The 23,031-nt window shown below is 39.6% G+C and overlaps 1 protein-coding gene across 1 annotated transcript in view; it reads right to left on the bottom strand.

Moving 5' to 3' along the window:
- Positions 1-21,959, bottom strand: part of GNAI1 (G protein subunit alpha i1) — a 35,069-nt gene extending 13,110 nt beyond the window's left edge. The window contains exons 1-3 of the mRNA XM_064142562.1: positions 21,427-21,959; positions 5,860-5,902; positions 5,635-5,776 (exon numbers count right to left, since the gene is read on the bottom strand). Of these exons, the coding sequence (XP_063998632.1) occupies positions 5,635-5,776; positions 5,860-5,902; positions 21,427-21,544 (303 nt within the window). The 5' untranslated portion in view covers positions 21,545-21,959. The remainder of the gene's footprint in view (positions 1-5,634; positions 5,777-5,859; positions 5,903-21,426) is intronic.
- Between the last annotated feature and the right edge of the window lie 1,072 nt (positions 21,960-23,031).

Below are 23,031 nucleotides of genomic sequence, written 5' to 3'. Positions count from 1 at the left end.
CACAACTATCCACTACTGTGATTATTCTACAGAGACCAAGTTTTCTTGGTAATGTGATAGTACACAAACAGAAGATTTTTAAGAGCGCATAAATGCTAGATTTTCAGACTTTATGTAATGATTGTCCTTGACAGTAAGGCTAAGGGAGTGCAGAAAGTCAATTCACCAGTGCCCTTTTTAACCGAATCTGACCATCTGGCTACCTTCACCAATTTTGACTGAGGAAAGAAACTTTAAAAGCAAGACCTCTACGGCGTTGGAAACAGAAGACAGCAGCTGGGTAGAGGTGAGATCCACATCAGTAGTCTCCTGTGGGTAGCTGGTTGATCCTGGTTATTAGCTGTATCTGATCTGATGCCAAGGTATGCCGCCAACCAGAAAAATCAACATACTTGCAGCTTCCAACTACTACCCAGAGCATATAAAATATTTGTACAATAATTAAGAGAACAGATGATACTGGAAAGAGACTTAGGCACATCAGTTAGGAACTGAAAGTACTTCAAGAAAGGATTAGAAAAGTTATCTCAAATCCCAGCAAAGTTACAGATGCAAATCTGTAGAAAAATCTGGGTCTGCCACCTTTGCTGTTCAAAAAATAAGCTGAGGGGGAAATAAAGAAACAAAACCAAAGCCACGTTTTCATGATAAGCACAGAAAGCAGTGATTGTTCTAAAGATATTGACCACTGCAGACGTGAAGAATCAATGTCTATGATAGCTAACAGGGAAATTGTTTGCAGATGGATTAATATTGATATTCACAGATTAAAAAAAAAAAAAATCAAAACCTTACAGTTCTGTCAAGTCAAGGTATACTCAAAGTGATTTATAGGTATCTGTATATATACAGACACATGAACAAGAGGTATCTAATACATAGTTCAAAAAGTCTTTTGCAAGCTAGAGTAAATTTTAAAATGGCTATTTTTCAAATTAAGGGAATACTGATTAGTGTACATAGAGAACTAATGAAAATTCAATGGATTTCACCAATAATCAGAGGAAAGATCACAGCAGTAAAGATTAAAGGGATGGATAGTCAGAAGTCATGAATCATAGAATCAACCAGGTTGGAAGAGACCTCCAAGATCATCCAGTCCAACCTAGCAACCAGCCCTAGACAGTAAACTAGACCATGACACCGAGTGCCTCATCCAGTCTTTTCTTGAAGACCTCCAGGGACAGTGACTCCACCACCTCCCTGGGCAGCCCATTCCAATGGCAAATCACTCTCTCTGGCAAGAACTTCCTCCTAACATCCAGCCTATACCTATCCCGGCACAACTTGAGACTGTGTCCCCTTGCTCTATTGCTGGTTGCCTGGGAGAAGGGGCTACCCCCATGAATTACAATTTAAGCAACAGGCCCAGATAAAAGAAACCTGAACAACAATTCAGGTTTTGAATATTATTTGTGCAAGCAAATGCCAAGGACCTACAACTCACAGAAGCAGCAGATCTTGAAGAAGGGCAAATATATCCAGACACATGATGGAAACAGCTCAGAAACTAAGCCAATTTTGTCATAAGCAATTACACCGTTTTATACCTAACATGGTCTAACTTTCAAACATACAAAATTTAATCTATTTCAAATAGCTTTAATCTCTACATACCCTAAAATGGGTAAGGAGGGAGGGGAAACGGGAGGTGGAACAAGAAAATCAATTTCAGCATTTTTAAAAGCTTAAACATTAAAATAAAAAGTGGTCTTCTACCCCCATATTCCCTTGTCTAAGGATGGCAAGTACTACAGACAACACAGGTAAGTCTCAAGTTGTGACGGGGTAGGTATAGGCTGGGTGTTAGGAGGAAGTTCTTCCCAGAGAGAGTGATTTCCCATTGGAATGGGCTGCCCAGGGAGGTGGTGGAGGCACCGTCCCTGCAGGTCTTCAAGAAAAGACTGGATGGGGCACTTAGTGCCATGGTCTAGTTGACTGGATAGGGCTGGGGGATAGGTTGGACTGGATGATCTTGGAGGTCTCTTCCAACCTGGTTGATTCTATGATTAAGTTCTATTTTGATTATTAACCCTTAATAGCTTTGTGATTATTCTGGAATAAAGCCACTTCCTTTCTAGGAATCACTATTTTTATACCAGATTCCATAAATTACATTATGAAAAAAACAATTAACCTTCTCTCTACCAGATTCCATAAATTACATTATGAAAAAAAAAAAAAACAACTGACCCTCTCTCTAGCTAATTACAATAAATCCCACATTCAGAAAGCGGTGCATAGTCCCTGAAAGCACATTCACTAAAGGTCTCTCAATGCACAGCCTCTACATGACCACTGGAACACCTTTTAGGACAATGGAAGTGACATCAGTCTTCAGAACAACCATTACTGAAGCTGCTGGTGTAATCTGTGCTTCCTTGATTCAACAGTGTTTTAAAGTGTTCATCTCACTGCTTTATCATTGGTCTTGTGACAGAAACAAGACTATCATTTTCCAAACAAACTGACTGCCTTGCTTCTTTCCCTCAGAAATTTAGGGAGAAGAATCAAAATGTAACAGTCTTCATCAAGAGTTACAATTTTGAGCACTTTTCTTCCCCTCTCAAAAGAATCACAGAATTACAATGAAATAGAATAAAATGAAAAAGGCCATGCTGTAATAAGAGTAAGCACATTATTTACTTGGTTTTAAGTGAAGCTGATGCATAACACAAGTTAATTCCTTTTTCTATTTCTGACTTTACAATTGACAAAAATCTAGTACTGATACTCCATAGCAAGACTGCTCTGACAAAAAGAATTTTTACCACCAAGACAGCCTAAGTCTAAAGAGATGATCAGCTATTTTAAGATTACCCCTGACAAAAGTTTGCCTCATCATTTATATAACTCTCTGAAGTCAAGAAAGTCAGATGATTTCAAGTTGTTATCATAAATAAAATTGCTATCAAAATCTTGTACGTCATTTTATCTGATAACACCCAAACTTACTACATACATAGTAAGAGAAAACAGGAGTAACTTGAGTCTACCATCTGTCTTTCCAACATTAACTGTCAGGCTCCACAGATGACTTCACTCTACCAGTACTGAACGGACACAGAGAAATACTGTTGCTCCCCTTTAAAACTTTGGTCTTAGGAGATGACAACAGTAAACAACAAATGTAGAGAGACATAACTAGAAACTGCTTCATTTTCTTTGATTGTGTTTACAACTGAAAAGGTTTTCAGTATAATTAATGTATGTACGCAAAATAATAACTATTAAAGTGTAAAATGAAAATCAGTAATTCACAACTGCAAATCATATTTAGATTTCAGATACAACTTTAGATAATTTTATGGAAGTCTGTCTTCCTTGCAACTGCCACATCTAATGCATTGTTGCAGCACACTCCAAATTCCTTTCCCCCTCCCCCATCCTCTTCTGTCCCTAGAATGTTTGAATGGGGCAAGAAGGCAGCATGAAGACCTGCTTTCCTCCCCACCCCCGCAGGCAAAAGGTGCCTTTTCCACACATGCACTGACTTGTGTGGAAGCCCACACTGGAATCAGGATGGTAGCTGGCTGGGTTCTTCGCTCCCACTATAAATGCCAAATGGACACTCTGTCTAGAAAAAAGCATAAATAGAGCAAGCGAAAAGGCACAGTGTTACCACCTTGACAGACTTCCTGCCATGACAGAGTTCCAACTTGGTGAATTCCCATTCTGGACCATCCCTGCTCATAAATGGCTCCTGCCTTTTGCATGGCTCTTGGTTTTTTGCACTATCCCTGCTTTCGGATGGTTCTTACCCACTTTTGCACCATTCTGTGCAAATCTGCAAGCTAGGCAAGCTCTTGGATCTATTTGAGAGAGCTGCCAGCAGCACCCGGACCTGATTACTCTCAAGACCATACCACAATCTGACTTCCTGGTTGCTATTACTGCTGAAGAAGATGCTAGGAGTTTGACTCTCCCTTGCCACTGCTGAGGCAGCACTATTTCCATGAATCTCTGTCTTGTGGAAGCCATGTCTTGAGACACGTCTAACTTTGGCAGCTTTTCCACCTGTCTTGGACTTCTGCTGCGTGGGTCCAAACAATTCAATATTGCTTACAGGAGGCTGCTTCCACAGAGGAATTCAGCAGGGGATCATCAACAGTTTGCTATCTCACTTCCATGAGTAAAGCCTGCTGTTCCCTTAATTCTCTGCTCAGATCATGTTTTAGTGGGACAAAACTTGTTTGTAGCTTAGTCTTTTCAATTTTCTGACTTTCCAAAATCTCTAAATTTGCCCAGAACATCCTGTGAAGATTTTCCTGACCAACTTGAGCCTGTAAATAAGCCTAAACTACTTCTGTATATAGTCTGGGGGAAGGGTTTTCAGGAAATAAAATAATTCTATTTTTGAAATTCCTGCCTCAGCAAATTAATCCCCAGAAGCCTTCACAACATGCATTTCAGAAGGTCACTGAAGGTATACTCTCAAACACTGCTTTTTAAGCAATCAATAACCTCTTGAACACAAGACTTGGTCATCAACAAAGAATTTACACACCATTTCTTTTTTTTCAAGACCCCTTCTGCCCTCCCAAAGTGTAACTCAACCTTAACAAAATGTAAAGTACTTCATTATGACAAAATATCCCTGACTAGCCCAATTATTTCAATACATGAACAGCAACAAAGCTTCTTCCATATTTTCTGCAAGACAGCCATTGTGTGCCTAAGTTCCTGCTTCAAAAGCTGTACTGGTGAGCATTTCATATTCTGACATCAATTTATATGGAAAGAAAATAAAAGCACATGCCCAGAGCTAAATTCCAATGCTATTCAAACTAACAATTTCAGCACTGTACCAGAGCTCATTCCTGTAACCAGAGATCAAGCAAAACCACTTAAGCTAAGCACATTATAGAGAGATTCAGAGCATCTGACCACCTAGCCAGACACAGATGTAATCAGAGCATAGGGTTACAACTGGAGAAACCATGAGCCAAAACAATCCATTTTGCAAACTAGCTTCAAGAGGTGAAATAGCAAACAGACCCACCAGGGGTTTGTATACAGGGCATTAGTCCGATCGAGATAGAAAAGGTGCAGAAAAAGGACCCATGTGGTACTATGAGAGAAACACAATACCAGCAGCAAGGTTATACCCATGTCTCTGTTTCAAGAGAGAAAAAGAAAAATTCTCCACACTGCAAACGACTACAAAATACAACCAAGCTCAGAGGCTAGAACTGTTTTGGGCACTACTGTGCCTATGGCCAAATGAAAAAGTGCAGACAGTAGCTAGATGCTTACCTATTTAAGCTGTGTTTTTTAAAGGAACGTGAGGATGTCTGACACAGATGACTTACAGAACGTATCAGCGCACAAATATATGCAAATAAGACATGAGTACATACTTCAATGTTTTAAAAAAAAAAAAATCCTCAAGACTCAATGTTCAGTTCCCCAGATTTAGAATTTAGAGAACTGTAGCTGAACTAAATCAATCCCATGTGGATTGCTCTGCAGGTCACCTTGCCATGCAAAGATGGTGCTTAGTTTTCAATCAAACTTTATATCCTACAAGAGATTTTTGGGTATCAAAAGATTTTTTCAGGAACAGTAATGGACAAAAATTGAAAAATAATGGAAATTTCAGCTGTATATCTGTGTGTGTACTCCAATACTCACAGCCCTGGTTGCATCACCGAAGTCTATCTTCAACCTCCCCATTGCTCTAATGATCGCAATAATGGACTGAATGGTGTTACTGTAGACAACAGCTTTGTACTGTTTACATTCTTCTTCTGAATAACCAGCTTCATGGATAATCCTACAGAAGGAAAAAAGTATATAAATTCTTTATTCAAATAATAAAACAAAACCAACTGTATTGCAGTACCTCACTGTACGTACTTCATTTGTTTGACAATTGTGCTTTTCCCTGATTCACCAGCTCCTGAAAAAGAAATGTGGTAAAAATACATTAGTTGACTTCTCTTAATTTCTGCAAATACATTTATGTTCTACACTTCAAATAACTAAACAAAATAAAAACTAATAGTCAGAAGTACATTTTCTACAAATTAAGCTTTTTACATCAAAGTATGCATCCAGCTAGAAGTTTCAAAATCAAAACATTTTAAGGACAAATGATTCAGTTTTAAAGTTTCTTTTTAGAGAAGCAAGCATATCTTTACATGTCTGCTGACATTTCTAATACAAACAGATGATTATGGTTGTTTAACTTCCAAGGGTTCTGAAGATCAGTTCCTCTAACAGCCTTTTTAATCAAACCCTAACCCAAAATCACCTTTTTAAGTTCTTCGCTCTGTATTAATAGTCTTCATTGTTACAAATGATCACCTTCAATCTCTTTGAGGATCTTATCAATGCTTATAAATATTTAAAGCCTGGGTGTCAGGAGGACGGGGCCTCTCTTTTCTCAGTCCTGCCCAGTGACAACACAAGAAGCAAGTAATGGGCACAAACTCAAACACAGGAAGCTTCTTCTAAATATGAAGGCAAACTTCTCTACATTGAGCACTGAACAGGCTGGTGAGTCTCTGTCTCTGGAGTCATTCAAAGCCCACCTGGATGCCATCCTGTGCACCTGCTTTAGGTGAACCTGACCTGGCAGGGGGGTTGGATCAGATGATCTCCAGAGGTCCCTTGCAACCTCTAACATAAAAATAAAAAGGCAACCAAAAACAATTTAACAAATCAAATCTCACATACAGTACTGTGAGAGAACTGGAGAGGGCCAGGAAAGTTCAAATAAATTTAGGAAACGCTAAAGCAATATTTGATTCTCAGCCACTATCTGGCCAATTACATAACAATTTACCAAAAACTATTTAAAAAGAGACTCAAGTGGACTTCATCTTAAGCACCTTTTTCAACCTAAATGATTCTATGACTCACTGCTATGATACTACAGCAAATCACAATTTAGACAGATTCAGTATTATTTTACTTTCCAAATGAAGCAAATCTGTGTTTAAAAATAACTGAAATAACTATTTTATACTTCAATTGAAAATAACAGGTCAGCAAAAATGTTAAACTACTCATTGCATCTTATGATTTATCATCCCACACACCGCCTACACAGCAAGCATTCCAGAACAATAAATTTCTTTAGCAAATGTTTCATGCACCCAAGCACAGAAACTGCTCTTTAGAAGTGCTGAGATGCTAATTCTAACATTTCTAACTTGAAGTATTTATTAATTGCTTACTGAAGAAACTAATTAAATACCCAAAATAAGAAAGCACTGCAAAAGTCCACAGTATCCCTCTTTGGAGGAAATCAAATGTCAAGTAAAACAATTCCTAATAGCGCACATATACTCCTGGCAACACTAATGCAGGAAAAAAAAAAAAAGTGAAGACTGAGGAAAAAAAAAACACCACACCCCACAAAAACAAACACCAAACACAACTTTCAATTAAGAAAATAATTAAATAAAAACTGAAGAGTGGAACAGAGCTGGCTTTGAACAAGCAACCAAGCTGGGCAAAGAAACGGAACCCACAAACACAATGGCCTTCTACGTTGCCAAAAGAAAGTTCAAGTAGGGCTAAGAGGAATCAACACAAAACTTGAAATGGATGTATGTCACCTTTTCAGATCATAAACAAAGAGACTTGCACCATATTAACTTAGATACATGCAAAATTTAAAATAAAACATATTGATTCATAAATTATTAGATTTACCTACAGTGAAGTCCTCTCCCTACAACTTTCCTATCCAGTGCTCCATCAGATGCCAATATTTTACAGAAGGCAGCAAGAGACGAATGGTGGCTGCTCCTCAGCTGCCACTGGTCACAGCACAAACCGTGATTTCTACTGTTTCTGCTGTGGAACCAGTAACCTCTTACAAAAGCATGTGGCAAGTAGATAGCTTGAAACTATAATCTCTTAAATTTATCACCTCAAAACACATTACCAGACATGAGATTTAAATCAGAATTCAAGCTGCCAATGATTGCTACTGTATTCGAAACATATCAACACTAGTACAAGAAACTCATACAGGAAACCTATTGCTACAAATCCCCTAGACAGGTTGGCCATAATTGATATAGGACATGACAAAAAATACCAATACCGATCTATCTCTCCAAGTTTGAGGCTTTTTTGTTTGGTCTGGGCAGGGTTTTTGGGTGTTTGTTTGGGTTGGGTTTTTTGTTGTTGGTGGTTTGTTTAATTTTATCGAGGAGTTTTATGTTGTTTGGGGTTTTGTTTCTTTTTTTGTCTTGTGTCCCCATCCCTTTTTGAGGCCATCCAGCAGTTACATTTCTTACCTACCACCATCCTGTATTCTTCTAATTCTGGGATGACCACTGCCACTGACAGTTTTTTTTCCTTTTCCCCTTTCCAAATGTTTTCATATAGTCAATCAAAGGTTGACAATATTTATAAGACAGTAATAATCTTGGAATTTCCATAACTACTGGAATTTGAATGGGCCAGAAAACTTTGAATTATTTAGGAAAGAAGCTGTGTGAAAAATACATGGAAGAAAATATTTCAGTAATTTGGGCCATGTAGAATGAATCCCAGATTACATCACTGTGTGAAACCACAGAAGTGACAGATTCTCAAACTATGACACTGAGTCAGACAAAAGATCTGAGATAATTTTCCAGTTTTGTAGCTCATTCTGGCTTACTTCTACAGAAGCAGCACCACATAAAAGCCACTGTCACTTCTGTAAATTTCCTAAGAAATCAAGAATTAATTACAACCAATTACTTCTTTCCTAGGTCTTCAATACTGTTCTTAGTAGATGTGTGTAATCAACACTATACAACAAAATACTGTATCATTACATATAAAATGTGATATAAGAAAATATAAAACAGTAGTCCAGGCAGCATTTACACATTAACTCATGTTAGCATCCTGTGAGTTTATTCAGGTCTAGATTTCCATGAACTGCTTTCGGTTTTTCAGATACCTAGGCTTTAATTATTACGGTAAACACATAAGTAAGTGATAAGGACTCTATCAGTTAGTTTAGTATTGAAACAACAAAGAAAAAAGTATAGGTTTATATTCAGTATAACCTCTTGAATTCAATGAATTCTAAGAAATAAAAACTTTTGCTGAAACAAGCAGAGCTTACTCCCATTTTTCTTTAGAAGAATCAATTGACTTTCCATTTCAAAAATACTTATATTAGTGCCATGACAAAAGCTTCATGAGATCATCTTTTCACTTAGAATTTGATGCATGTGATAAGCAGACATTTCAACAGAAATAGTGTATAATTTTCTGAATGCAGGCAGCTTTTGAATACAGATTATATCTAGCTCTTCAGATACGTTCTTTTATCCCTCATCTGTTTCAAATCACTGGCTGCTCTATAGTAGGAACCCTTCATCACTGTGCACATCACTCATACTATAACCCTATCATGGACTTTGTCTCACTACAAAGGAGAGCACCAGTACAATCCCAAGTGTCATATTTCTGAAATTTTGTGAAATATTCAAAAGGAGATATAGTATCTTGGAATTGAATCTTACTTCAAAAAGATGTATCTGTTGAGAATGTAAGAGATCCTTTAAAAAAAAAACAGTACAATTGCCTCAAAGAGACAGCATCATTTACTTTAAATACGAAGCGTTTTCCTCAATTAAGGTACAGGCACAGCTTCCTTTGTGCAAGGTGTCAAACCCAGCAGGATTGTAACAAGCTAAGATTGAGGTCTGAAAAGAAACCTCTTGCTTATGCCAGAAATTAAACAAGGAATGGATGCACATTTAGAGATTAAAAACACATAATAATCATACTTGCTGCCTGACAACTATATGTAACACCATCAGAGGCTAAGACTTTTGTGGTTTCAGGTTTATCTAAAATGTCGAAGCTGACAGCAGTCTGATGAGATCAGTTGACTACTTAAAATGTATCAAAGGCCAGCCTTCACATTATCCTCTAAAAGGTTTGGGAATCTCCTCAAAATTCAATAGTCCAGACATTTGTTAATATTTCTAATAACAAAGAACCAATCTTCTCTTCAAAATTAAGATTTCAATTTGCTGAAGCAGTTAACTTCTTCCATACAGAGCAGTATGCTCAGAAACAATCACTACAAATTTTATACCAAGGTATGAAAGAACCTTCTGTAAAACAAGTTTGAGTGGATACTGCATATGAGCACACTACATGAGGTAAATGCTGAGTACTCCAACAGAAAGAACTATCTCACTTGCTTTTATGATGTTTACCAAGGCACCTACTGCCAGTTTCTGCTAGAGTATGGCATGTTGCATTCAGACCTCCAAGTATGTATCTAACAAACCTTTAGCAATTCAGAGTGCCCTGACATTTTTCCTGACAGTCTTTGGCCTCCATGCCCTTTAACTGTTCACTGAGCTATAAATATGGTGTGCAAAGATGATAGATTCAGTAAATGAAATTCCACAGATAACTTCTACTACTAAGGACACTATTATTAATCACAATCACAGATACTTTTAAAAAGAAAAACAAAAAAATCCTCACTGCAGCAGGGACATACTTCATGAAGGTTGTTCCGGTGGAGAGGTACAACAAAAGAACCTTAAATTCATAGCTTGTTTCCATGTCAGACTCCACTTGCAATTCCAAACACCACCACTGTTGCCCTACCTACAGTTGCGACAGATCATCATGAGCTGAGGTGAATCTGCTGCTGTTATTCATACCATGCTACAGTCATGTCAGCTTTAAAAATGAAACTACTGGCTGGAACAAAGTATTATGGAGCTTGCAGTTCAGATTGTAACTTGTTCCAGTTACTACTTCTGAGTTCCAGGTTTCTTGGGTGTTGGCTTTTCCTGCAGGCATGGCGGCAAGATGGGTGGGAGTCAAGTAACTGCTGGTTTTGGTTTTCCATTTTACGCTGGTTTTTTTTTTCCCTGCGTTTCTTCTACAAACAGGCTAAGCTAAAGCAATCACACATTGTATTATTACATTAATCATGATATTAGCTAAGGTGCTAATTAGGCACTGTGATTTGCTGATATTAAACTCATATCTCTATCTCAACCCTGAGTTTTGTGCTTTACTTTCCCCCTCGCTTTTGTGCTGGGGCGGGGCAGGCAGGTTAGCCCTTGCACTAAAACCACTGCAGATGCAGCTGTCCCTGCTACCTTGTATCACTATGTAACTGAACAAGGAGTAAGAAAAGCCACAAAGGGAAGTGCTCGCATTCCTATCCATAGAGAACAATCTTTCCTTCAAATCTCAACCAATTTTACTCACAGATCTACTTGTCATTTAACACCAAGACATTATTTGTAGATGAGACAAATGGGTACTGTGCAAGTTTATACCGAGGTAAACGCAGCTAAAACTAGAAGTCAGCCATTACTGTTGTAAGTAGTGCAATAAAGAGTAATTAACTTAAATTCTCAGCCTTCACACCTAATTTACTTCTGTGGGTAATCTTGTAGTTTGAGAACTCAGATCCACAAAATTAAGGAGAATAAGCACATTGATAGTTGATCTAAACTGACTGCAAAGAAGTTTCACAACTCCTATCTGAACCAGAGGAAAAAAAATGTGTATACTCAACCATATTCTTGTCACATACACATGCATTTTGCACACAGCAGTTTATTAGGTCTCAAACAAGAACACTGTCAAAGCCAGCTCTAACCCCAAAAGGTACTATGTTCCAGAACAACAGACAGAATATAACCTAACAAGTCTCTCATCAAGGAATTTAATGACAGCTTTTGATAGCAAGCGCTTAGTTACTAAAGCGTATTAGAAGGAATCCCTGTCAAGGTCTTTAAGAGCTTTAGAAAGCATATAATGGTTTTGCTAGGAGTTTACCAGATTTACCAAGGATCAGTAACTGAATCTGCATACAGCTGAGAAATGCACTTTCAAAACACTTCAATAAATAGTTAATACACCAAGAATATAGAAAACACTTAAGCCTTAGTATCTTGTTTTCAGTTCATCATTATACTGTACATCACTGGCTCATTCTCCAATCAATGAGCATTCAAAATAATACTTAATTAAACAAAATCTATAAATACTCAAGACAATTGTCTTGTTTACTGCCAATTCTGTTATTGCAAAGCATAAAATCTCCAGTCACAGCAAGTTTTAAAATCAGATTCCAATACTACGCTCACACTACACTCTTTAGATTATTAGTTCAACTTCACTGTTTTAATTGAAGACCTCTACCTCCACTCTCCTCTGTCTGGACACTAGACTGGCTGTTACATTTATCATCCACTACCATCTTGCATTCTTCACAAAGTGATAGAATAGTATTCTTCCTAGTCAACCCTACAACCTCAAAAAGTTACAATAGCATAAGGAAACATAGGTATGAGACTCCTTGTGCTTGAACAAAAACAAGCTCCTATCTACACTTTCCAATCAAGTGCTTAAGCAACACACTCCTTGAGAAAGCACTGTTTGCGGCTTCAGCAAGGTTTTAAAAGATGTAGGCTTTGAGCGACTTTAAAATGTCCACCAAGTGGACTTCAGAGATGAATACACCATTTCACATTATTCCTAACCTTAATCTATGGTAAACTGTGACACAAATGCAGAAATGGAAAGAATTCTGTTCTGCACCCATTTCCCCCTCTACCCACTGCTATGCATCCACTTGCATAAGGCAGGTATCTCTGCTTTGCCTCCTGCTCTCATTCAGGTCGTCAGCAGACCATTCTGAAATACCAGTTAAACTGACCACTCCAGCAGCAAACCAAGTTCAAACAGGGCAGCCATTCTGACTAAACCAGCAGAACACTGAATTAAGCATTTAAAAGTGCCAGGGAGAGTGACAAGCCATTCAGCCAGATGCAGCAATAGCACTTGCCTTTTTATCAACACAGAGCTTCTAGAATGTTTCAGCTGCTTATTAGACAACATGCACTGCTTATTTCTATCATTCCCATATGGACTTGGACAGCAAGAAAGAATCTCCTGAATTTTATGGGAAATTATTTTAAAAAACAGATCCAGAACCTCAGCTTCTATGAGCCAAACAACTACAACAGCTTCACCCACATTAAAAAAAAAAAAATTATATATATATATATATATATAGTTGCACCCAAGAAACTATTTCATGACTCTTGAAAAGAGAATACAAAATTTTATTCCATTTGATAACCATTTGATTCCAATGGTATTTTCATTCAGATCATATTACATTCTAGATAATATCAAGAAATAGAAACCTGCTTCACAGCTTCAACAGGAATTTTCATTACAGTACACTGATTTCTTCTTTAAAAGCAACGATAGTGAAGACTTCCTGTCCATTCTGGTTGCCTAGATACTGTTATATTTCAAAGGTTTAATCAGGCACCTGTACTAAGTATATTACACACTTGAAATGTAATACTACAATTCTAAAAAGCATACATGAAAAAGTACTGAGGTACACTTTAATAAATTCAAACATTCTGATGCTGTTGATCCCCTCAAATAAGCAGGCTGACACAAAACATTTTCAGTATCAATTTATATAGGGACATATAATATCACAGTTTACACAAATCTCTAAATATAGGCTACATATAAACATGTTAACGCCACTAGATTTATTAAAGTCATATCTAAAAATACAAGAAGTTGTGTTATTCAGGGATTTAATGACCCTTCGATTACTAAAACCACGAAAGGAAATGATTTGGCTATCACGTCTAACAACAGATCTTATTTAAGTAACTGCTTCCTCAATGCTCTCTATCAGGAGAATTTTTTTTTTTTAATTACACAAAAATCTGCTTTTGAAGGAAAACACTGGCCATCAATTAAACCATGAGATTAAAGTCAAAATGTGACATCAACAGATAGCTGTGTTGGTTTGAGGCTAATTGGAATATTTTACTGAGAGAAATTAAATCCTTAGCTGTGAGAAGAAAAAAAATTAGTAAATCCTAAACCATCACAATAACACACCTGCAAATCGAGGAATAATGCTTTTAGGTGTTGTGACATTAGGTGAATTTTAGGCCTTTTTGCTTTGAGGGAACAAGCAGATACGTAATACCTTACCTCACGTAGACATAGATAATTCAAAACTTGCAAATTCCAAGGGAAAAGTCATGATCACAGAATTACTGAATGATAAGGGTTGGAAAGGACCTCCAGAGATCACCCAGGCTAATCCCCTCACCAAAGCAAAATCACCTGGGGCAAGCTGCACAGGAACACATCCAGAGATGATAACCATCTTCCAAATCCCCAACTCTAACACTGCTACACTGTGAAAGAGCCATTAGCAGTCACAAACTGGGTAATTAGCCTATAACATCACTATAATTTCTTCATTTCCCACTCTGCCTCTCATTAAGAAATCTTATTTGTCTTGTCTATTCCTACTTAATGCATGAGAACAAAATATTTTTAGCATTAAGAAGAGTTCAAATCTTTTCCTGCAAAAGCATTCCTAAAATGTGTGTCAGCAAGGAGAGTTAATTTTTGTCTTGCCTAATATCTTAATTATCCCTCCACTCAGAAATGTCAGTAAGTTGAGCCAGTTGAAAGAATCTGAATTTTTCTGAATAGTGCACTCAAAATTTCTTGCTCCCACAAGTTCAAAGCTCCAATTTTTCCAACTGCTCTCTGTATACGTCACCAATTTCAATACTTCTTTTATATGCACAATCTTTCAGGTGAAGTCAAGTCAGTTTCATTTTCAGTATAACGAAACAGTAATTCACACAAATTGAGGTAACAGTAGGACACTGCGCAAAGGCAATAAATAGAACAGCCAACCTCAGTAAAGATGGACAATGACTAAGACTCAACCTCAGAATAGCAAGTTTCCATCAATAAAGGTTATTCAGTACACATCTCGGGGAAAAAAGTTTTAACAGAAAACTATCAAGTCAGTTCAGATTTTATTTCAGTGTTTCCATGGCAGAAAAACTTCACACTTAACAGAATATCTTAAGTACCTTTTCTACTTCCATTTCTTCACCTTGACACTCATCAGATAGCATATCACAGGAAACACTGCAGAGATTCACCAAGCTCAGCAGCAAAACTGACTTCAAAATTTCATGCCCCCTGAAGCCAGTCTCATAACTTGGCTTCAAAACACCTAGCTAGATTTTAGAATGCACTGCTCAATTCTTTCTTCTCAGAGGACCAAAACAACAAAAGGGTAAAATGCAGCAGCAGGTGAACTTTGGCAATATGATTATATAAAAGTACAGTGTAACTCTTTTTCATAGAAAGCCATTAGGGTTCAAGTTGTGCCAAGACATCTATGGTAGGAGCTATATTATAAATTTTTCTAAAGATATTAAAAAATTTAAATCATCACACAGTAATAAATCATTATTTACACAGAAACTTCCACAAGGAAGATTTAAAATAATAACTGAACAAAGGATCTTGAAATCACTAATTTATACTGTATTGAAGGAGTCTATATACATACTGAAGACAAATACTATAATGTTGTAAATCATTACACCAACATTCAAATAAAAAGGGACAAGCATAAAAGAACCCAATCTGTAATTACGCAAACACAACCGTCACTGAAAGGCTGTTTTCTGTACATCCAGAAACCTCCTTTCACAAAAAACAAAGGAAATTAGACTATGGGAATCCAGTAATTTTTTACTTCGTTCTTGGCAATTGCCATCATATTTAGTACAAAGGCTTGAACATTTCATTGACTTAGCTATAAAATCAGCTACAAAAATCCACATAAATAACACCTCAACTGCCAGATTCCAACTGTACACTATTAAAATGCAACAGAGATTCTAGTTCAGAGCATCTCCTAAATCTAAGTAGACAGGCAGAAAGTCAGCAGAGGAGGCAGACAAGCAAGATCAACAACTGGGGGGGTGGGGGAAATAAACCAAATAAACACCTTTTTTTTCAGGTATCAAGAAATAGTCTTTTAGTAAGAGGTGAAATTTCCAAGTATCTCCAGTTAAGTATCTCTGATGGTGAAATAGGAAATTTTTCATTAGATATCAGAGAATCACAGAATTGTTTAGGTTGAAAAAGACCTCCAAGGTCATCAGGTCCAACCATTAACTCAACACTAGGATGTCCACTAAACCATGCCTTGAAACGCACATCTACATGGGGTTTTTTCACGTCTCCTCGGATGGTGACTCCACCACCACTCTTGGCAGCCAGTTCCTATCCCTGACCAACCTCCAAGCTAATTCTCCTCAGCGTAATTTGAGGCCATTTCCTCTCATCCTAATACTAGTCACTTGGGAGAAGCAGCTGATTCCCACAATATTACAATCTTCTTTCAGATGTTTTCAGAAATCAGTAAGATCTGCTCTTAGCCTCCTCTTCTCAAGCCTCCAGTGTCGAGTACAGGGGCACAATCACTTCCATACTTCTGCTGGCCACACTATTCCTGACACCAAGATGCTGTTGGGCTAATTGTACATGAGATCCTTCTCTCATGGCTGGCTTTCCAGTCACTCTGCCCCAAGCCTGTGGTGTTCCATGGGGTTGCTGTAACCCAAGTGCAGGATCCAGCACGTGATTTTGGTAAACCTCATATGATTGACCTCAGCCTATTGACCCAACTAGGCCAGATACTGCATCACAGTCTTTCTACCTTTTAGTAGACCAACACGCACAACCAGTCCAGTGTCATCTGCAGACTTACTGAGGGTGTACTCAATTCCCCCATCCAGATCATTGATAGACACTAAACCAGGTTGGCTCTAAAATTGAGTCCTGGGAAGCACCACTTGTTACCAAATACCAACTGGATTTAACTCCAATCACCACCGCTCTTTGGGCTTTGCCATCCAACAGTTTATGCAGTGAAGGGTCTACCCATCCAAGCCATGAGCAGCCAGTTTATCCAAGGAGATGCTGTGGGAGACAGTGTCAAATTCTTTAGTAAAGTCCAAGTAAACAACATCCGCATATTTCCCCTTGTCCACTAAGTGGGTTGTTTTGTTGGACATCAGGTTTAAGCAGAACCTACCCTTCATGAACCCACGCTGAGTGGGCCTAATCACCTGGTTGCCCTGCACATGCTGCATAATGGCACTCAAGGTGGTCTGTTTCATAACCTTCCCTGAAACCAAGCCAAACTGACAAGTCTAGTTTCCCAGGCCCTCCCTGTAGATGAGCATCACATCTGGCGATCTCCAGCCAGCTGGGACCTCCCTGGCTAGCCAGAAGTACTGGTAAATGATGGGAAGTGGCTTGGTGAGCAGCTCCACCAGTGCTCTCAGTACCCTGTACGTTTTAGACAAAGCTAGCGTAACTTATGAAGTAAACATCTCTGAAATGTGCAATACTTTGTGAGAATAAAGCTCTTCTGAGAGCTCCCATAAATTTAGAGTTCTAAATTTTTATGTCTGCAAGTGTGGGGAAATTGGAAGGAAGGCAAGAGAATTAATGGTACAAACAGTATAGATATAGGGATACATATATATTTCATTTGTCCCATGTGTAGTCAGGTCTGGTGGAAGTCAGGTACTGCCAAGAACTATGAGGATTACAATGCTGAAAAGATGAGCATGCTGTGGGAGTCAGCTGACTGAGCAGATAGAAAGATACAGGTCTGCAACAAAAGAAAATCAGCCAGAAAAAGCTCCTTGAGATGTTAAAATTTACAAGAACAATTGAATAGAATTGTTCTAGTTACTGCCTTGAAGAACAGAAAGAACTGCAATGGAAAAGATTTAAATTTAAAAAAGGTATCTTTGAGAATGTGACATGCCAACATTTCAGCATGAATTGCAAGGACCTGTTCAGGAATTGAAAATAGCTCTGTGGGTCATGAGTATAAACTAAAATCTATACAGGTGATTATCCTGAAAGAAGACAGATAATTACAATTGTCAAATATATGGTCTGTGACTTCCTGAATCTCAGGATCCAATCCTAAGGAGTACTTCAAGCATATCTACTGGCTTTTTCATTCAACAATACTAAGACCCTGACTACTGAATTTGCTGTATTAGGTAAAGAATGTGATAATCCACAAGGCAAAGCACTAATCCTATAAACTTATTCTGCTAGTTTAACATATTCATAAAACCTGATGAGTTACCCTCATACCAGAAGGCTTTCCACTTAATGAGGTACCGCCTGTTCTCTCAGTTGGCATAGATTCACTCTTACATGCTTTAGCTAATTCAACAGAAATGTACTTGCAAATCCACACCTGATCTGGATCACATGTGTATGAATGCAGCACATAGACTAGTCACATAGAACCAGTATCTCCCAGTATAAGTGGAATTGCATTCATTCTGCAAGCATCACCGCAATTTTTATTTATTGAACACTGAAAGGTAAGGTGAAGAACCATAGAAGAGAAAAAAAATAAGTTGAGTGTATTGCTTTCTTTTCTTGGAAACCATCCAATACATAAAATACTTTTCAGTAAAGGAAAATACAACAATTATTTCAAACACTTAAGACACAGGAGTTTAAGAGCTGCCAACCTGACAAATATTTAGGTGGTTAAGGAAAAGTACTTTTACATGTTATGTTTGTAATGTTGAACATACTACACAGCACTTCTTTTTCCATTGAGTTCCCATGAAATGTATTTGTCACATGTTCATTGAAAGTAATTTTAAACGAAAGAAACTGTTTTTTTTATTTTAATCAAATCACCAAACTCTATGTAAGCGCAAGCATTTTCCATTTGATTTACCAAAGGTATGCTCAAATTCAGCTTACTTCTAATAATGAGGATGGCTCTCAAAATTTTTCCAGAAAAGGTTCTCCTGCTTTTGAGATAGTGCATGAAAATCGGTGAAATTACAAAGCAGAAACACTGTTACACATGGATAATGTTCAGAATCCAGTATTCTTATTCCAAATGACCTGCAGACAATTTTGTACAAAATCAGGCACCAATTTACAGATACAACAAAAGAAATGGGATAATCCAGGCCAATAGTATTTTGCACAGCTGAAACACATCTGCTTCTTCCTAGAGACAACAACAAACTACAAACCTAACATGAACCAACAACATTGTTCAAAAAGTCAGTTTAGGTACAGCAATGCCACATCTATCACAAGTTACTGCAATTTCCTGGTTTAGAAAAAAACTTTAGAAAAGCATATAATGGAATTAATTAAATTTGAAGGCTAGAAACAGACTGATTTTATAAACACATCTTCTCTCAATTAAGCATTCTAGCTCAAGCTTCAGTAGGTTGTTCTAGTCCTCACAAAAATATCGCTTGAAGCTGGAATATGTCACTGGGTCAATAAGTATTCAGCTACATACCCTCTTTTCACATAAGCAAGGTATTTTAGATGCCTCTCACGCATTATATCTTCCTGGCAGCAGACCACAATTTGTACTCTTCTTTTTATTTCAGTATCTTTTCAGCAGAACAAGCCCATAAATAGATGTAGGCGTACAACCGAGTAGATAACAAACTACGACATATGGGTTGAAGAAGCAATTGGGAAGGAGAGCAGCAAGACTAAAGTGACTAGTGGAAGTAACTTTAAATAGTTTTGCCATCAGACAAAAGCTTCCACATAACATTTAAACATTTGGCATGATTGTAAGCAAAAGCAACAGAAAAGCTTTCATTCCAAGAGGTGAAACAGAGAAATGCATCCATAGGTGTATACATAAAACCTCATTCTGAGGTCACTGAACATTTCAGTACTTTTTGTCTAAACAACAATGCAAACACTGGTCATTAAAAGAAGTCTACTAGTATTCACACCTCTCTTAACATTTCCATCTCGTGTTAAAATCAGCTGAGCCACTGCTCAGAACACTACAAGAAAACTCATTTTGAGCACTTGTTCCAAATCTTAAGATTTCATGAGATTCCAGCATGAACACATGCTTTCCTTTAAAAGCTTGTCTGTGTTTTAAAAACTCTTTCTACAGAAAGATGGTGATCTTTAGCTATAGGCACAGAATATGCTTAAAGATGTGAAGACAATTACCAAACTACACACACTGGAAGCTCCACAGAGAACAGCAAAACACATCAGAAGACATGTAAACCACCACTTTGCCAGATTTGGAAAAGACAGTAACATCTTCTGCCATACCGCTACTGATCACATGCAGGATAATCTTCCCAACCCAACAACCTAAGGGTTTCAAAGGAGTACAAGACTAGGCAACAGTAGTAACCAAACATCTAACACTTTCTCAAAAGCAAACCAAAAGCTTTCATTATTTTTCTCACAAGCAAAATTTCCTAACTATACATACTTTTTAGGACATTCTTTTTTTTTTTTTTTTTTGTTTGTTTCCCTTCCTAGATTTCTTTCATCTCTTCATCTACACGAGTGTTCTGGTTTCCTGTACCTTTCTGGATCTACTTTAGATTTAGCAACAGGAAGTATTTAGAATGTTTACTATAATGCTTGTAGAGAGCAGAGTAAAAGCAGTGTCAAGGGAGCAAGAAACAGGGCAGTTGTTTAAAAAGTTTGTCTGAGGCTGTAGCTCTGTAAGTGGAAGGACATCAGGAGGAAAGTTACTACTCAGCAGCCTCTTAATTCCGTATTTGAAGGCTTCCGTGTGGTTTGGTTGTAAGGCAGATACTGCAACACTCCCAACAACACTGATCCAACGGAAATACTGCAGCATTCAGCTCTCTCCAAGCTGTAGTTTTATTCCCGTAAAAAGGTATAATTAAAATCTCACTTCCTTTTTTTCATGCTTTCTTAAAAAAAAAATGTTATTTTCCTTATCTTTATACACAGGCACATCACTTGAAGCTGTCTTTTAAATACATTTTAAGTACGTGCAAGCAGAAGTCAAAGTACACATGACAGCATACGATGTCACTATAGTGCACATTTAAAAACTCCATCAAGGTTGTACTTCCCATTTTAATATTTCAACAGCATAAGCAACTGTCACAAAAATAAAACTACACAGAAAGTTGAGATTTTGACTTGCATTCCTTTGATGCTTTCTGCACTTTATTACAGTATTTTTTGTAGAGCCGAACATCGATTAAAAAAGTCAAGAGCAAACATCCTGAAGTCTAAAACTTCTTTCCTCTAAACAGAGGTACACAGAATGCACGTCATAAGTTTGAGATGCTATCCCCTTCAAGTGGGAGTTAGGGCCCTCCCTAAACAAGGCTCTCGGGGCAAACTATGCCGCGACTCTTCTCCAGAGCGGCCCTGCCTCTACTCTCGAAAGAAGCCGAGGCATCCACCTGCACTAACGGGCTGTTTTGTCTCCCTTTGCCCCGAAAACTTTTGAGGGGCCACGAAGGCATACCGCGGGAGGCAGAACGGCGCTCCCTCTGCCTCACTCCCCTAGGCGGGCATCCCACCGCCTATCCGCCCTCCGGCTCGAGACGCGGGGCCCGCTCCTCAGCCATCGTCGAGTTCCACGTTAGCTGCGAGCTGGCTCGGCGGCCACCTGCCCCGCCCTCGCCTGCACAGGGGCCCTTCTCAAAGGGCTGGGAGGCGTGGGGGCACCTCACCTTGGAGCTCCGGGTTACTTCAGGACGACCTTTACCTTTTGAGAGCCCTTACCTAAGAGGAGTAGCTTGACCTCCCTGGCCGCCTTCTCGCCATCCTCCCGCAGGTTCCTGTCGATCATCTTGCTCCTCTCTACCGCTGCCTTGTCCTCGGCGCTCAGCGTGCAGCCCATTTCGAGAATGAGGGCTGTTTTACTTCAGTGGGAGAACAGAAGCCAGGGAACGGCGGGGTTTCGCGCCCGCGGCCGCCGGAGAGGCGCTGAGGGAGGGGGAGCTGGTGCCTCCCCGCTCTCTTTCTCCTTCCCCCCCTCCCTCACCTGAAACGCAACGGCGGCGTAGGCACCACACGTCGCGTTTACCTCACACGCAAGCAAGCGGAGAGGAAGGGAACGGCGGGGGTGGAAAGGAGAGAGGGAAGGCTTGCCTGAAGCTGTCTCCGAAGGAACACAGCGAGAGCGAACAGAGTGCTGCTGAGCGAGGCCGCGTAGCAGGAGCTGCCGCCAGGCTACTGCTACGGCTCCCGCCGCACCGCCCCCGCCCCTCCGGAGGCTCTCGACCGCGCGCACCGCCCACACGGCGGCGCGGGGGGGGAGAGGAGAGCTCGCGCACAGCGGGCAGAGCGGCGCGCTGCGCGTGCGCACGGCATCGCCGGGCCGGGGAGGGGTAGAGCGCAACGGCCCCGGGATGTGAATGCGATCACAACGGGACGTTGGGTAGAGTGGCTTCCTTCGGTTCGTGCTGCGTCTGTGTGGCGTCACCGCCGACAGAAACAGACTCCAGCCACCTCCCAGCGGCGAGAGAAACCGTTAAGGGCTCGAATTTAAACGGTTCTCTGCAGGAGAGTCCATTCCTCAGTGGGGCGGGGGAGGATGGAGCAGGGCTGTACCAACCCCTGAGGTACAGGAGTGAAGAGGGGGAGCCATGCGAGGAGACCTCTCCGCAGTCACGGCCCTGCCCCAGTCGCCGTCGGTTACCAGCGACCTCGCTTGCCCTGTGCTCGCTTCCCGCCGCTTCTCCGCCGAAATCCATCAAAAGGCCTCGGGTCCATTCTCCACTGTACGTGCTGGTGGGCTGCTGGAAGATGGTCCCCGCGGGAGGCGGAGGCCAGCAGGGGCCCGCGGCAGCAGCGGGACTTTATTCTCTTGGGGCTCTCCGGTCTGCAGCACTTTTCCCCTGGAAAAAGGCAAACGAAAACGATCCCACCCCTTGGCTCAAAACTACCGAGCCAACTTTCTTTTGTTGGTGGTGGTGCACTTTCTGAGAGCTGAAGCACTGTCTGCATAGCCACATCCTATCAATGAGTTAATTTGTTGCTTGTTTGATGCTTTACTATAAACTCCCTATGAAAACAATATACACTGTCTCTTTCCCCACCCTTCGCATATTGAGCTGTTTGGATTACAAAAGACACACATCCTACTACATTATAATAGGATCACAGGAAAATGTGGGCTGGAAGATACCTCATGAGATAGTTCAGCCCAACCTCCTGCTCAAAGCTAGGTCAGATGAGCCTCTGCGTGACTTCATATCCACCACCCCCCATCTCTCAACATGTGAGTGCAGTTAGAGAATGGTTTATGTTGGCAGAGACCTCAAAGATCACTCTGAAACAGAGTAGATTTTAGATAAAATAAGCTGCACATGAGATAAAACTCTG

The sequence above is a fragment of the Pogoniulus pusillus genome, chromosome 4 (genome assembly GCF_015220805.1).
Source record: "Pogoniulus pusillus isolate bPogPus1 chromosome 4, bPogPus1.pri, whole genome shotgun sequence".
In the NCBI taxonomy this organism is placed as follows: domain Eukaryota; kingdom Metazoa; phylum Chordata; class Aves; order Piciformes; family Lybiidae; genus Pogoniulus; species Pogoniulus pusillus.
The sequence above is the reverse complement of the archived record's forward strand: the minus strand, read 5'-3'. Positions and strand labels throughout refer to the sequence as shown.